At 41.8% G+C, this 15,406-nt stretch overlaps 1 protein-coding gene across 3 annotated transcripts; it reads left to right on the top strand.

Annotated features, from left to right (window-relative positions):
* Positions 1-861: 861 nt before the first annotated feature.
* si:dkeyp-97a10.3 lies at positions 862-15,321 on the top strand. Of its 3 annotated transcripts, none has more exons than XM_017722935.1 (9): positions 862-929; positions 1,018-1,340; positions 3,151-3,498; positions 4,837-5,103; positions 7,855-8,139; positions 8,485-8,589; positions 8,675-8,736; positions 9,027-10,703; positions 14,468-15,321. In XM_017722935.1, the coding sequence occupies exons 2-9, from the start codon at positions 1,298-1,300 to the stop codon at positions 14,492-14,494; spliced, it is 2,814 nt and encodes a 937-aa protein (XP_017578424.1). In that variant the 5' UTR covers positions 862-929; positions 1,018-1,297; the 3' UTR covers positions 14,495-15,321. The 3 variants fall into 3 exon arrangements, 2 of the variants coding, with proteins under 2 accessions (XP_017578424.1, XP_017578425.1); XM_017722936.1 differs by having other exon boundaries at positions 868-929; positions 1,283-1,340; XR_005129569.1 differs by having other exon boundaries at positions 875-1,340; positions 14,468-14,545; positions 14,781-15,321.
* The last annotated feature ends 85 nt before the right edge of the window (positions 15,322-15,406 follow it).

The following is a 15,406-nucleotide window of genomic DNA, read 5'->3' on the forward strand; positions in this document are numbered from 1 at the left end:
GATTAGCCTGCTGGCGGGACCCCCCAAATTCCTGGGGGTGCTTTGGTACATAAAAAAGCACAAATGTCACCGGGGTGGGCTTCAGGGGACAACATGAAATGCAAGAAAAAAATAGCATATGGGCCCTTTAATGCCATGTTGATGATAGTTTGAACTATAGGGCAGCTCTTCAGTGTGAGTGGCTTAGGAAGGGATATATGGATATATGGGTATATGGATATATGGATATATGGGTATATGGGTATATGGATATATGGATATATGGATATATGGGTATATGGATATATGGATATATGGGTATATGGATATATGGATATATGGGTATATGGGTATATGGATATATGGATATATGGATATATGGGTATATGGATATATGGATATATGGATATATGGATATATGGGTATATGGATATATGGATATATGGGTATATGGATATATGGGTATATGGATATATGGGTATATGGGAATATGGATATATGGATATATGGGTATATGGATATATGGGTATATGGGTATATGGATATATGGATATATGGATATATGGGTATATGGATATATGGATATATGGGTATATGGATATATGGGTATATGGATATATGGATATATGGGTATATGGGTATATGGATATATGGGTATATGGATATATGGGTATATGGGTATATGGATATATGGATATATGGGTATATGGGAATATGGAGCTTTTTTGTTAATGAGCAACATTTTTATCAGTCCAGGGTTTTCAGATATACAACAAAATGTTATTTAGCTCTACCGACACAGCCTCACAGCTAACCTGGTCATGCAGGTGTGCCCGTCAGGTGAAACTGGAAAATCAGGAAGAGAAAGTCAGTCAGTCAGGAAAACATCATGCTTGTCTACAGCGCTGTGGACCTTCAGCTGGTCATGACTGCTAACAGAAAAGTGTACAGTGAGTGGATTTTATTACATTTCACTGAAAAACTTTGGTTAAAATGATCTCAGATTCATTCACCGCGCTGTAAACGACACATTCGCAGATCTCGGGATGTTTACAGGCGAACGAAGCTGAAGTTTGTTTCCTATTCGCCGGCTTCTCGTTCGAATTTTCCCGTTCCCCCTTAAAAATGCAGCAGTCGCATTCTGGCGGTGCAGACGCCTGAACGTAAGCGCTGCACCATTTAAGGTGGAACGGGAAAATTCGACCAACGAGCTAAGCGTCAGCTTCGTTACCCACCCTGAGCCACCCGCGGAGTCTGAATGCAGCTCGTCACCGCGAGCTAACCTGAGGTTCCTCTCCTTCAGCTCATCCAGACTGAGATGAACACACTGCTACACCCATGTTTGGTCATAACGTTGGCAGGTTGGTGCTTCTCTGTTCACCTTTATGTACTTTAGCTTGTTGGAATTTCCCGTCCCACCTTAAATGCTGCAGCGGTTACGTTCTGACGCCTTTAAAGGGGAATTCCACCATTGTTTCAGAAGTTCTGAACACTTCAGTCTTTAAGATGTAAACAGAGTCATTCAGAGAGATTTGGTGTGAAATGGTTCATCACAGCCACTCAGATGTTTTTACAGTGGTGGTGATGGGAACCAGGAGTCATCATGTCCATAACACAAATATAGGCTTTTTATATTTACTATCTAGAACCACCAACGAATCTTCACGTGTCTTTGCCAAATATTACAGTACTGACTGTTTCTGTAGGGACACGAAAACATGGAACAGCATCTTCTGAATACAAAATAGAAATAGAAGATTTTTATTTGAAAATTAAGCTATTTTTTATTTCGTATCTATTTTTTTAAAGAGTAAGATTAGGAACAAAGACAAAAACATTTTATTTGCTGTCCAAAACCACAGGTGAACCGTCACATGTCTTCTGAGCCTTTATGCGTAATGTTGATGATGGTGAACGAGGCATAAATCTGAAAAACAAAAGTGTTCTTTGGGGACTATTTTTCCTTAAGATACCCTGTGTGTGTCCCTCCGCCGACAGTGGATAAAATAAATGCTTTGAAATGCTTTAACACAACACTATCATAAAACAGTGTGTCAGACATCCGTCAGTGTAATAATGACAAATTGTGTAATAACTTTCTGTCAGGGAGATTTTAGAGGCATTGAATTAAGGCATTTAACTTTGTGCTTAAACACACACATTAACAAAAACATCAGTTCTGCAATGATGGAACGTAAACTATGCTTTGAAACTAGATGGATGGATGGATGGATGGATGGATAGACTGATAGATTAAACAGATGCATAAATAGAAAAAGTAAAGATATATAATAAAATATACTAAAACAACCCTAAAGTATAGTGTGCAGTACAAAAATATGTCGGTGAAATTGTATAAATATCATGGTGGGGACAATGCAGTGGTGTAGGTCACATCCAGTGAATGAACTGAGTGACTAAACACTGTAAATGATAACGTATGTAAGTAGATGTGCTCACTGTGCCTGGGAGGCAGTGCAGTATGCAATGTTTACGTCAGTGGATGTGAGTCAGAGACGCCCCTCTTAGTAGCGACTGCCTTTGAAGGGTCAAAAGAGTTGAATAGAAACGGTGCAACCAGTTAAACTGCATTATTTACTCTGAGTGACGCAGCTTATTATAGAATTCCCATACGACTCTGTGCGCTGCATAAATATGTGCACCACGTTTTACAGTGTTTTTATTCATTAATTCACATTTGTTACACAGTTTAATAGATTTACGCTAATTGATCAGCTAGAAGAGGAATTCCTCTCTTTTAAAAAAAAAGAATGTAAAAAGAATAATTCAGTGGTTTAGTGTGAAATAGTTGATTGTGGAGCCTCAGATTTTTTTACAGTGGTGGTGATAGGAACCAGGGGTCACCGTGAAAAACATGACCATTTAGTTTACTATCTAAAACCGCCAGTGAGCCTACACGTGTCTTCTGAGTTTTTAGAAGTTAGGAAATGAGTTATGTAATGTTGATCATGGTAAAATAATTTAAAACACTAATAATACAACTGACAAAACAATTGCCTGAATGTCCGTTAAAAAGGTTTTAGATCAAACCTTCTCAAAACTACAGTAAAACAGTGTCTCAGACATCAGGCAGTGCATTCATAACCATATCATGTAAGAACTTAACGCAGCAACTGTTATACTGTCCTAATTCTAACTTCCTTTCATCAGCGCTGCCCTGGACAACAGGGTCTGATAGCCTGGTGCCCATCCAGTTTCAGACGTCTCCTGTGCTGGTGGCCTCAGGAAGTAATGCTGTTTTTACGCTGCAGACCATCACCAACACCTTCTCCATCGCATGGATCGCTCCAGGAGGGAGCACCCTGGGCCAGTGGGTTGGAGGCCAGGCCGTGCTTAACTCAGTGCCTCAGTTCCAGGGCAGAGTGACCATCACGGCCACTCAGCTCACTATCAGCTCCACCCTACTCAGCGACGCTGGAAACTACACGGTCACTGTGGTACCGACTGCGACCACTGGATTCGCCACCAACTCCCTCTCTGTGGCCTTGAGAGTGTTTGGTAAGTCATGGTTTGTGTTTCAGCACTGAGAGTCTTTACCCAGCCGCTCTGAGAACTGTCTGACCAGTCCACAGGTGAAAACAACAAGCTATGCAGTTAAGCCTGTTAGCACATTCCATGTATATTTGCAAGTGTGAATCTATTTTTAGGCTTTAAAAGATGGAGACACACCTGTGCTAAACATTTCGAGACAAAGCGCCAGTCACAGTACCGAGTAAATAACGCGGCAGCTGTCTGATGGGTATGCAAATGAGCGAATGGAAGGGATATTTATCTCGGAGAGGAATTCAGATTTTCACATGAACAACGTGACTAATGCCATGGTTACTATTGATACTTGTATGGATAATAAAGTCTTTTGTCAGCTCATTCGTAAAACTTTGGGAACAATAAAAGTCCAGGAATGACCAGTACCATAGCACAACATGAGCATGTTAAGTACATATATGTATATATACACGCACATACGGTACATATATGAAATGTTATATATTTGTGTACTATGTAGCTTTGCAGGGCAATTTCACCAATGTTTCGAAATTTCTGCATAATTCAAGTCTGAGTGGCTTGATGTGAAATGATCTGTTGTAGTGAAAGTTACTCTGATTTCTTTACAGTGGTGGTGAAAGGAACCAGGGTTCACAATAACTACAACACATATATACCAATAGTGAACCTACATGTGTCTGCTGAGCTTTATGTGAGATGCTGATGGTGAAATAGTAGTAAATCTGTACCTCTCCACCACGAATGGGTTTAAACAAGAATACACACCGGCATTAACGCAAAGCACCAGCATGAAGTGCCCCAAAGTCTTAGAAAGCATGCACTGCTAGTGTGTTCACAATGCTCACGGTTGTTTTCACTCTAGTTACTTGATACTGCCAGTATACTGCTCCCCCTTGTGGACAATCTTGGTAATCACAAGTGAGTTACAAGCTGGGTCCATGAGGTGCTTCACATCAAAAAAAAAAAAAAAAAAAAGTCACAATTTTTACGTTCTTAACTCTTTCATGTGGTAACTTTCTGTGAGGGGGCTTTTAGAGGCAGCTGTCGCGTTCTTATCACCACCACTGAGAACAATTCTGAATCTGTAAGTTTCACTAGAACAGAGCATTTCACACTAAACCGCTCTGAACGACTTTTTACATTTATTTTATTTTTAAAAATATTTTAACCATTTATAATACAGAGATATTGAAAAGATTAACAGCATAAATATATTTCTTAAAAGTTGAAATCTGTTGAAATCTTTTCTTTCTAATCTGACAGTAAGGCAGGATTGGTCACATGTCTGAATCACTGATATCCCTGTAATTCTGTGTAATAACACTTTAGATGCTGTGGGTCAGGTGAGTCTGTTCGTGCCCTCTATGTCTATAGAGGGTGGAAATGTTTCTCTGCGCTGCAGCTGGACTAAAGGCACTGAGGTCAGTGTGGCGTGGGGGAAAGGCGGCTCTAGCCTTACGGCAGACTCTCACATCGCCATCAATGCCGGTTCTCTGATCATCAGCCCAGTCAAGCGGAGTGATGCTGGTGACTATAGCTGCACTGTAAGCAACCTCATCAGTGCCCAAACAGCAACAGCAAGCCTGACTGTGTACTGTGAGTTCATCTTCACTTTTGGTGTAGATATGCTGCAGATTTCATTTTTTACTATCAGTATTAGCTCTGAAAACAAGTCATTACTGCAAAAGCTCGGCTCATTCTCTCCAACAAATCAGCCAATCTACAGGCAGTGTTTTGGCACGTCATTAGCAAAATAGAGGTGGACAGATTTATACCTGTTTGACGTGAACTTTAAGATGAAAATTCTTCAGTTCTGGTCCAGCATAGTTTGCTAATTTCCGTGCTCTCACACACCTGGTTGGATTCATCTTGTAAATGTAGAGCTGGGACCATCTGTCGATTTATTGATAACTACCAAATACAGCAAGTAGAATTGATTGTTTTCCTTTCCTTTCTGTATTCATTAGCACAACACTCTGTGATCCAAACTCCACTCCTGATTTTACTTGATTATCACAGCAAGTCGATTAAAACTATGACTATGCATCGTGGAGAACAGACATTCCATTAAATACGCCGTCTAATGAGGTTGCATTGACTGAACACCAAACTTTGTAAATGAGCAAGTCAGCCCCAGTAAATGCCTCATTCTCGCTCTACCCCTGCCTTCCAGGTTTACTTAGTATGCAGTGTAATAACGTGATTATAGTCATCATTTTCCTTCATTTGAATGTCAAATCAAAACTTGGGTTGGGTGCAGCATTACAGTTAGAGTCACATTAAGTCCAACTTTTGTTATTAGGCAAACGCTCTGAACATGGAAGAACTGGATCCACTGAGTTGAAACAGTGACAAAGTTATCCTTACTTAGCCAATTAGCAAACAAAGCAAACTAAAGGAACAACCACAATGCAAATAAACAACACGAAAGAATAAAATATGCATGTTTATGCATCAGAACTATACACCGTAGACGTATATTAGAATTTTGCTGTGCTCTTCACACAACAAGGACAGCCAAACAAATGGGCGATGTGAATTTGTATTGCACTGTATTTTAAATATACAAGACTTTAGGTTTTACTGCATGAAAATCACAGCCTGATTACCAGATTAGACAGTAGTGAAATATGCAGTTTACTTACTTACATTTACCACTTATATACCTCAATAGCATGAAGGCTATCATGAAGTCCATATGCACAGTTTAAAGAAAATGACCCTGGTAGCTCGCGACTCTGCTGTCTTGTCATCGGACTAACCACACAGGATAACCTCAGGCACAACGCATTTGTTATCACCCAAAGCTGCACTGAACCGAAGCAACTGAGCATTTATTAAAAGACTCGTTGTTGCGTAGCTTGGCGCTGTGACATGTGGCTGAATGTCTTAGCTGTGGTACTGCTGTGAGGCACGTTTAGGAAGGTTTCATCTCTGCCTTTTTGGAAGGGTTTGGTGCTACCGCTCAAAATTAAAGGGGGTTGACTCCAGAAAGTAGAGCTGCTGGAACAAGTTATGCACTTGCGCCCTTATGTGTACAGTTCAAAAACAATTCTCAACTTGAATGAAGAACCGTCTATTCAAATATCAGTTGTTGATCAGAAATTCACTTTTTATCCCAAAGGATGTATTAAGGGTGATGCAGTTATCCAGTTAATCAGCTCACAAAATGAGCGAACAGTGACATCGGTAGGCTACTCTTCATGTTTGAGAGTGAAAGTAGCGTGAAGAGCTTTACGAGTGGTTCGGAGTTTTAGGCCCATTCGAGACTTTAGGAGATATTAATAACAATAAAAGTACCTATAAAAACAGACCTAAGGATTATAGTGCTTTTATTACAAAGCATTAAATTGAAAAGCAAAATAACAATGAAAAAAAAACCCTTTAAGAAGAAAGAAATAAGACGAAAAGTTTGCAGCAAAGAGGAAGACTTTAACCTGAGCTTTAAAGCAAAAGAGGATAGAGCAGGTCACGAAGGGATTGTGGGACAGTTCCAAAGTTTTGGAGTAGCAGCACTTAAAGATGGGGGTGATGTGCAGAACGCTTGGAAAAAGTGGGGTCTTTGGCTACAGCGTCTTTAATAGACTGAAGCGGGTTGAGCAATTCAACAGGAAGAGCTTCAGTAATCAGTGTAGGGAAGAAAATTAAGCATTTTTGCAGCAGCGTTGCTGAACAGAGGGCGGAGGCGTCCATTACTTAATATGAGGCTCAGATGTAGGTGAAGAATTAAAAAATGAAGGTTTTTAATGACTTGGACTGACACCAACATTCACAGTGAAATTGGAGAAGCTGGGCAGCAGTGTTTTAGGGCCAGACTTAAGACTTAATTAAACATTAAACCACAAAGCAGTAACACATTAGCCTAAAAACATACACCATATTAGCCAAACCAAAGAAGATGCAAAGGGCAAACAAATTTTTATGACATTTGTCAAAAATTTCCAGCTTGGTTGTTGCCATGCCAACAGCAGAGACATCAGTGATTGGTCAGGGAGTTCATGTCGCTGGCAAATGTTTGCAAAAATCAATTTTTTAAAAATAAATATAATATTATAGTTTTTAAAATATAATAAATAGTTTTAATAAATATAAATATTATTTATTTATTTATTATTTTGTCCCAATTTAAAGATTTTTCAAATTTGCTTATGGTCCCACCCCTGGTTAAATGCCAGGTTTAGTAGGTACGTTTGTGCAAGGAAAGCACCAAACTGCGCTGGACTCCTGCCCTCATGGACTGGAACTGAAGAGCCATGCTTTATGGCATAGTGAATAACAGATGCATAACAGCGTATAACACATCTCACGTATGATACCATTAATAACATCTTACTGTATCTCCACCAGATGGTCCAGACACCCCTCAGTTGACTAAAACATCTTCAGAATGTGTGGGTGGGGGAGATGCCACAGTGGGTCAGACGGCCAAACTCACCTGCACGTCTGTCTCTCTGCCACCTGCTCTGTTGTCATGGCAATATAACGGTAACCTGCTGACAACAAGCCAAACGGATGGTGGCACATTGAATCTGCAGGTTTTCTCCGCCAATCAGAGTGGGCAGTACATCTGTAGAGCACAAAACAGCATCACACTGGGCACCTCGCAGCAGCAGATCAGCTTCAGCGTTGTGGGTGAGTTTCTGATTCTCTATGACTGATGCGTGACCTGCTTGACTAGCATCAGTTTTCCTGACTGGAGAGTTTCTGTCGTAGAGGACCAGAGACTGAAAAACAGACTGACAAATACAGATGCCACCACACTGGAAGGAATACAGCTGTAATGGCTTTCGTTTCTGTTTCCATAGCCCTTCATGAACTGTGTTATCCAGTGTTAGAATTCTATCATCTGCTTCTCTACATTACTTCATCTCAGAGCTCCACTGCTTGTTATCATTATCAACCTTTAGGATTGCAACAATTCCTTTTCCACATGTGCAACCACACACCAACACTGTTCATGCACCTGTCTCTCCTCAGGAACGTGTCTCAGTGTGGGCGCAGTTGCAGGAATTGTTGTGGCTTGCTTTGTTGCTCTCATCTTAATTATTGTTGCTATTGTGCTGCTGATACGGCAACGGAAAGGTAAAGCTCATCTTTTCTACACTTTGAGCATTTCAAGCAGTTTTAACGTGACTTTATATGCCATACTCACTAACTCCTGTTGCAGTTGATCGAAGACTCAGAGATGTTACTGGACAGCAGAAGACAAACCTGAACAGCGGACCATCAGTAAGGAAAACATCCTTATGTATACCAGTTAGCAGTGGTTACAAACCTTTAACCGTGTGAAAACATCTTGTCAACATATTTACTATTTCTCATTTTATGACTGTTGTACAAATATTTTGAGATTAGTTTTAGGTGATTTTATCTAGTTAAATTATTCAGCAGTCAATTTGTAAAATATTAGATATATTGATTTGAGTTAAGATTATTACACTTGCCAAGATACAACAATTTGTTGCAGTGTATTCAATTTAGGAGAAGCCACCAATGTGATTTTATATTCTCTTTCTCAGGTTCCTCCAGTTCCTCAGAATGGCCGGGTTACTTCTGGGGTCACTGGCAATGGTGACCAACCTGATCCACCACTGCACAATCTTAACAGACTCAATCTCCCAAAAAATCAAGAAACAGAGCCCACTTTCTGGCACACTGGCCAGGAAAACAACGAAACAGTGACACAAAATAGACTCAATAGCACTAATCTTAACACTGGCAGATTACCAAACAATGGCGTCCACAACTCCAGTGCCCGCCCATACAATGGCCATCAAAGTAGCAATTCATATCCACACAATGGCCCGCAAAACTCCAGCTTGTTCCCACAGTCAGGCCAACAGAACCCAAATATTTTCATACAAACAGGCAATGGCGAGCCAGGAACTCAAACTGTACTAATAAATCTCAGTCCACTGCCACATATGGAGGCACGGAATACCACCACACAACCCCACACGGTGCAAGTCAGTCTCAATGCTCCTCAACCATCTCTAGGCCAGCCAAACCAGAATGGCACACGGTATAATGCGCAGCAAAACAATGCACTGCCGCAGCACCTTGGTAATGTTAGCCAGCAAAATCTCTCAAATGCTGTTGAGCCTCACTCCAGAGCTCACGCAGTGGAAAACATGCATAACACAGACCAAGCTGCCTTGAATAGCACTTTCAGAAATCAAAACCAAGTGCCCAGTGAGTCCCAAGTGCCCAGAGCGACAGATCCTTCCTTAGAGCCCAGTCACAGGCGCTCGAACGACGTGCGCTCCAGATCTGCTGACCCCATTTCAAGTACCAGCGCACATCTCCCTCAAATGCCGTGGGATCGCCTTCGGGGTACACCAGCATACCCCAATCCTCAAGTGGACAGTTCAGACAGTTCAGATTCTCAAACTACAGCACTGCAAGGTAGACCAGCACGGCTAGATCCACAGAGGGGACGGGCATCTCAGGTTCCCAGACCAAGGTCACCTGTAGATGCACAGACTCAGACTGTTTCCGGGGCACGACGGAGAAACGTCCAGACAGATGCAGGTAATAATATAGCAAGCCCCTATCAAATGGACCCGAATATGCAGAGGCAAAATGTACAGCGCAATGATGCTGCTCATCTACCTGCTGCTCAACGAAATCAGACGGTTGTACCCCAGAATCCTCTTGTCCAGGCACATGGCACACAAAATGAAGGGGCATCCCAGAGAGCAAGTGTCACACAAAACCAGACAACTCAAGTACAGACTGCTCAACCACCACAACATGCCAACCCTCCAAACTCCGTCTCTCTCACCCAAGCAGCCCTGCAGCTGCACACCAATCACACTCCCAACCCATTCACTAACCGGATCCAGCAGACCAAAGCTGCTCTGCAATACCCTGGGCCTGGGTCAAGACCCGTCCAGCCCAATCAGGCCCAACCTCGTCCTACGGCAGAGACAAAGCAGACAGGCCAGAGGCCACCAACTCCCCCTCCAGTTCTGCAGCCGACGGAGTTTCAGACATTACCGCGGGATCCTTTGCGACAACCGCGGACCCTACAGCCAGCTCATGTGATGAGGCCTCATGGTCAACGACCTCACAATATGCACAGACACGCCATGCATACCAGCCCACAGAGACACACAGGGAACCCACACATGCATGGCAGCCCAAACAGACACGGCAATGCACCAGCCCATAGACACCCTCCTCATGTGAGCCAGGTGAGAGCTTTGGTATAGACTGAGCTTCTGTGCCTGGTTCCTTTAAACATCTTAAGCTGAGTTTTTCCTGAAGTTTACCTTTAAGATTTTTCAGTGCATGCTGCTTTATGTACTAATGCCACTGCCTCAAAAAGAAGGTCCAACTTAGTGTATAGATCTCAAAGTCAGCATTATATTAATGAAAATATGATGACAGTAATAGATAATTCACTCTCATCTTCAGAAGACACGTCCTTTCCAAGCTCTGACCGTGTTCTCTATCTTGCTTGCAATCATTAGATTCATCTGCTGGGTGAAGGGGTCCAAAGCACATGTTCTTCTGTACATAGTGTCCATTTCCACCAGAGAGGTCTTCAAATCTTTCATAGTGTAGCTTTAAGTGAGTTGCGCAAAATAAGCTAAAGGGGAATTCCACCAATTTTTCTAGATTTCTGCATAATTCACTCTTTACGATTTAAACAAAGTCAGACGAGGGGTTTGATGTGAAAGAGAGAAATTTCCTGACTACTTTTCTTTGCAGTGGTGCAGATAGCAACCTGGGATGGATACCTGGCTAAATCTGACTTATCGGATTATTAAGTGCATGTAAACACCCTTCAGTGAAAATGTCAGGCATTCAATGATCCTACATAGTTTTTTTAGAAAGAATATTGTTTTGGGCTGTGAGAATAGACAGAAGCTGATAACCCAGAGGAAATACTCTAAATAAGATCCTTCTTAACCTCTTGTACTTCTAGACATGGTTATGACTGAACTCAGAGTGACTCTTAGGCCATTTTCTTCTGTTTCTGGAATTTGGCTCCTGAAAAATAACCCAGAGTTTCTCACTTTGATCAAAATGTTGTCAAACATATTGATGAACTTGTGTCTGACTGATCTCAGTCCAGTCTCAGGCGATTAAGATTTCCATAAGAAAAGTTTGCTTATACAGCTCTATTCTACCGGGTGAGTCAAAAGTCACAGGACGGGTTTGATTTCATTTTATTTTATTTTATTTTTTATTTTATTATCGACTTTTATCTCTGGGGTCGTCTAACTAATTGCGTATGCTGAGAAAATCCGCAACAAAGACCACCTTCAGCACCGCATCGTGGAGGCGGCATAAAAAATAAAATAAAATAAAATCAAACGGCGTCCTGTGACTTTTGACTCTCTGTATATTACAGAACTCTTTCAGCTGTCCATCTGCGTAGAAGGAGAACTCAGGCTTTTCTCATTCATCACCAGAACGTCTTACAGTTGTCAACCTCCTCTTCTAGTTTAATAGGGAGTTCAGAAATCAGTGATCCATTAATACGATATTAAGATCTGCTTTATTTCTTTAAGGCGATTTTAAGAAAGACATTTTTTTGCTCTGGGAAGCTTCAAATCTTGGCCTGACATGCGACTGACGTGTTACGCTGGTGTTGAAAGCAAGTGGTAAACCGTCTCTGGCAGGAAGTGTTTTTCATGCTCACGTCCTCTCTGGGCAGGGTCATCCAGCGAGTGGGAGACACGCCTTGCTTGTGGTTAAACCAAACAGTTCATTTAATATCTTGGCAGGTTATCAGGTTCCCCGCGACCCTGACGGAGAAGCGGCTTAGAAAATGGATGGATGGATGGATGGATGGGTTATCAGGTTATCACCGTTACCCAGATTAGCTGGTAATAGAAGGTTCTGTTGGTGACAGAATAGAAAACCCCAGTCACTACAATAAACCCCTCAGCATCAGCCTTCAGCTAAGAAACAGGAGATGATAATGGACACGTGGAGCCAAACAAAGCAGAGGGAGCAATGACACCACCTAACAAGTGATCATTGAAGGAGAGACTCTTTTTTTCAGTTCACTGTGTGTCTGTTTAGTTGTATTTACTCTGTTTTATAATAACCGTACATATATAAACTTTACGCATAGGCTCTGTGGCCTTCTACTGTTCTGTTGGTGAATAAAGATGCAATACAATGTCTATTAATACATATATCCTCAGGGGAACACATCAAATCTGTTAAGCCTATTATTTTGATTGGTCAGATATTAAAAGCTTTAATTATACCAAATTTTACTTCTAAGATGGTGTCATTCAGTTCTTTAAAGTGTTACCCGTGAAGAGCTGATTCCTCTTATCTGTTTAATTCAGCACTTCTTTTCCTCTAAAACTGTGAACTAAGAAGTCCTGGTGATAATAGTAGCGCACCCATTTTAGCTAACAGGCAATTAGCCTAGAATAATACAGACGAGCAGTTAGTTTTGAAGCTCTTTATTAATATTTCGGACCACAACTGCGCAAAAGCACTTAATTACATTGCAAAATAAGGTCATCGCAAAACCCTTTTGGTGTGCTAAGTTAGCCGGTTCATTAACCACAGCTGGCTAAAACTGTCTGAATATTCCAGCTGCTTCATTCACTCTTTGGCAGAACTTAGCCTGACGTTTTGAGCAATGAGCTCAGCAGAAAGGACTGAGGTAAAAAACAGACTAAATATCTCACTTTACCTGTAGTCAGTCAGCCGAGACTTATTTGGGCCCAATCCCATTCCTCCCTGCCGCTTAGCCCTCAACCCTCGGCTTTGCACGTTCACGTCTAGGGGTGGGACGTCCCGAACTTTGTTGAGATAGAGGCGTAGGGTGAAGTGTTGGGGCTACTTGGCCTCCAAACTGAGGTTTGCGTGTTATGAAGAAAGAAAAAAGGCCCAGCAAGACACCAAACAAACGAATGTATTCTCTCTATTAAAAATGACGATAACCGTAGTATTATCTTAGTTTAACGTCCTTTCAGGGTATTACGGTCCTTTTCTATATAACAAACTACCAAGACATCTGCATACTATACAGTAGTGTGCGGGTTTCTTGGTAGCTAGCTAAATTTCCCATTCCACCTTAAACGGTGCAGCAGTAACTGTATATTTTAAGGTGGAACAGGAACATTCAAATAAGAACCTGGCAAACAGCTGACTTCAGTTTCACCAAAGAATTAGGGGTGGGTGTTAATAAATATACCCATCCATCCATTTCCTAAGCCACTTCTCCCTCAGGGTCGCGGGGGTTAATAAATATATGATTTTCTTAATGTAACCACAGCCCAGCAGTGCGGTTGCCGCTAGTAGCCTGTTAATGAACTAATGTTCTTTTCTTTTATTTGAGGGTTTCCACCACTACTGTGTATCCCAGTTCCAAGGGCCAAACACAGGGGGCAGGGGAACTGAGCTTTTTTGGTTTAGTGCTGCGGCTACCGCACCTGCTGTCCAGAGTGGCTAACCACAGCTACACGATGATGTTTTGCTCATTGTTTATAGTTCACAGTCCCCAAACGAAGACCTGGGTGTGGTTCATGTGGGTTGAGCGAAGTTCACAGAAAATCCTCGACTTCTAACCTTTAGATTTCATACTTAAGGAGAAAATTTAAGGTGTTTTATGCAACCAAGCGCAGTATCTGTGATGCCTAAAGACCTGCTGAGTGCATTAGCTCATCCTGTCTGCGGTTGCACCCATTTATCGCACATCTGAGCCGTATAACCACCTACGTGTCATGTTCTGACGTGCTAGGTTTGCTCCACTTACTTATCAGGTTCATTTGTATTCAGAATGTGCACGGTGGATATTATTTATTTATTTGTCTATATTTATCTGACAGCATATGAGTAATATTTTCCTGCAGGTGTGCTGTCACAGCAGCAGAGGCCCATGTATTCAGAAGTAGGGCTCTATCTGCCATGTTTTACTGCCTCGCTGTGTCAAATACTCTGTTGGACATGAATCCGTTTCTCTCTCTCTCTCTTTTGAAAGGTGCACAGAAGTAGACCCCGGCTCTGAGGACAGCCCGTCGCTTTGACAACCACAGCAATGACAGCAAGACACATGCTGGTAAAATACAATTTAGGGGGAGACAGAATCTCGCAGACGTCGTGTCGCGCTTTAGTGGCATTTTTCACTTCATTGTACTTCAGAGCTGTTGTTTCCGCAGATATACAACAGTAGAGAATGCTAATTGTGAAATGCCAAATAAAACTGTGCTGTTAAAGATCTTTAATAGGCTACAGTGTGGCCTTCTGTACGATGACTATCTACAACCCAAACAATGCTACTGCTTCCTCATTAGAGCCCGAACATAATTCACAATGCGGAGTGAAGTGTCGCCCTGCGAGCGGAGGACTTGGACCGGATCCAAGTGGGAAAATGAGGCCAAGCTACCAGAAAGTGCTAAACGATAACTAATGGACTTCCAGTTTTGTGCGTTCTCACACAGCTGTTTATTCAGCGCTCGCTTCACAGATGCTTCTTGCGACACTGCTCAATTAGCGCGATGTGCTGCGGTGCCCATGTGGACGAAATGCTCAGCTAACTATGAAGGAGAGGCTCCAAACGGACACGCTCTTATTAATTATGCACATTTATTTAATGTTAATGACTTGGAAAATACTAATGACTTGAAGTGGTGGAGGTTGTGGAGAAGAGCTCTGAAAATCAGCTCGACAGAGTAATCGTTTGCTTCAGCTGACTTTTTCTCATGCCACAGAAGACTTCGCTGATTAATTGCAAATGTGATTGTTTGGCTTTTGCTTTTTTCTTGTTTATTTAATGTATTCATTCGTTTTTTCTTCTGTTAGCTGATGTGAAAGTAAACTCCATGTAACCTCTAACCTTTGGTCTTACTATTGAATCAAACTGAAAACTAAAGTTAGTGCACCCAGGTTGCAGCACATCTACTGAACGTAAAGACAATGT

Source organism: Pygocentrus nattereri, chromosome 24 (genome assembly GCF_015220715.1).
Source record: "Pygocentrus nattereri isolate fPygNat1 chromosome 24, fPygNat1.pri, whole genome shotgun sequence".
Lineage (NCBI taxonomy): Eukaryota > Metazoa > Chordata > Actinopteri > Characiformes > Serrasalmidae > Pygocentrus > Pygocentrus nattereri.

Bases quoted from the DNA above. Each gene is read 5' to 3' on its own strand.
- si:dkeyp-97a10.3 (XM_017722935.1), top strand. From the start codon at position 1,298: ATGAACACACTGCTACACCCATGTTTGGTCATAACGTTGGCAG. The intron at 8,737-9,026 runs GTAAGGAAAACA...TCTCTTTCTCAG, and splicing joins ACCTGAACAGCGGACCATCA to GTTCCTCCAGTTCCTCAGAA. The intron at 10,704-14,467 runs GTGAGAGCTTTG...CTCTTTTGAAAG, and splicing joins ACCCTCCTCATGTGAGCCAG to GTGCACAGAAGTAGACCCCG.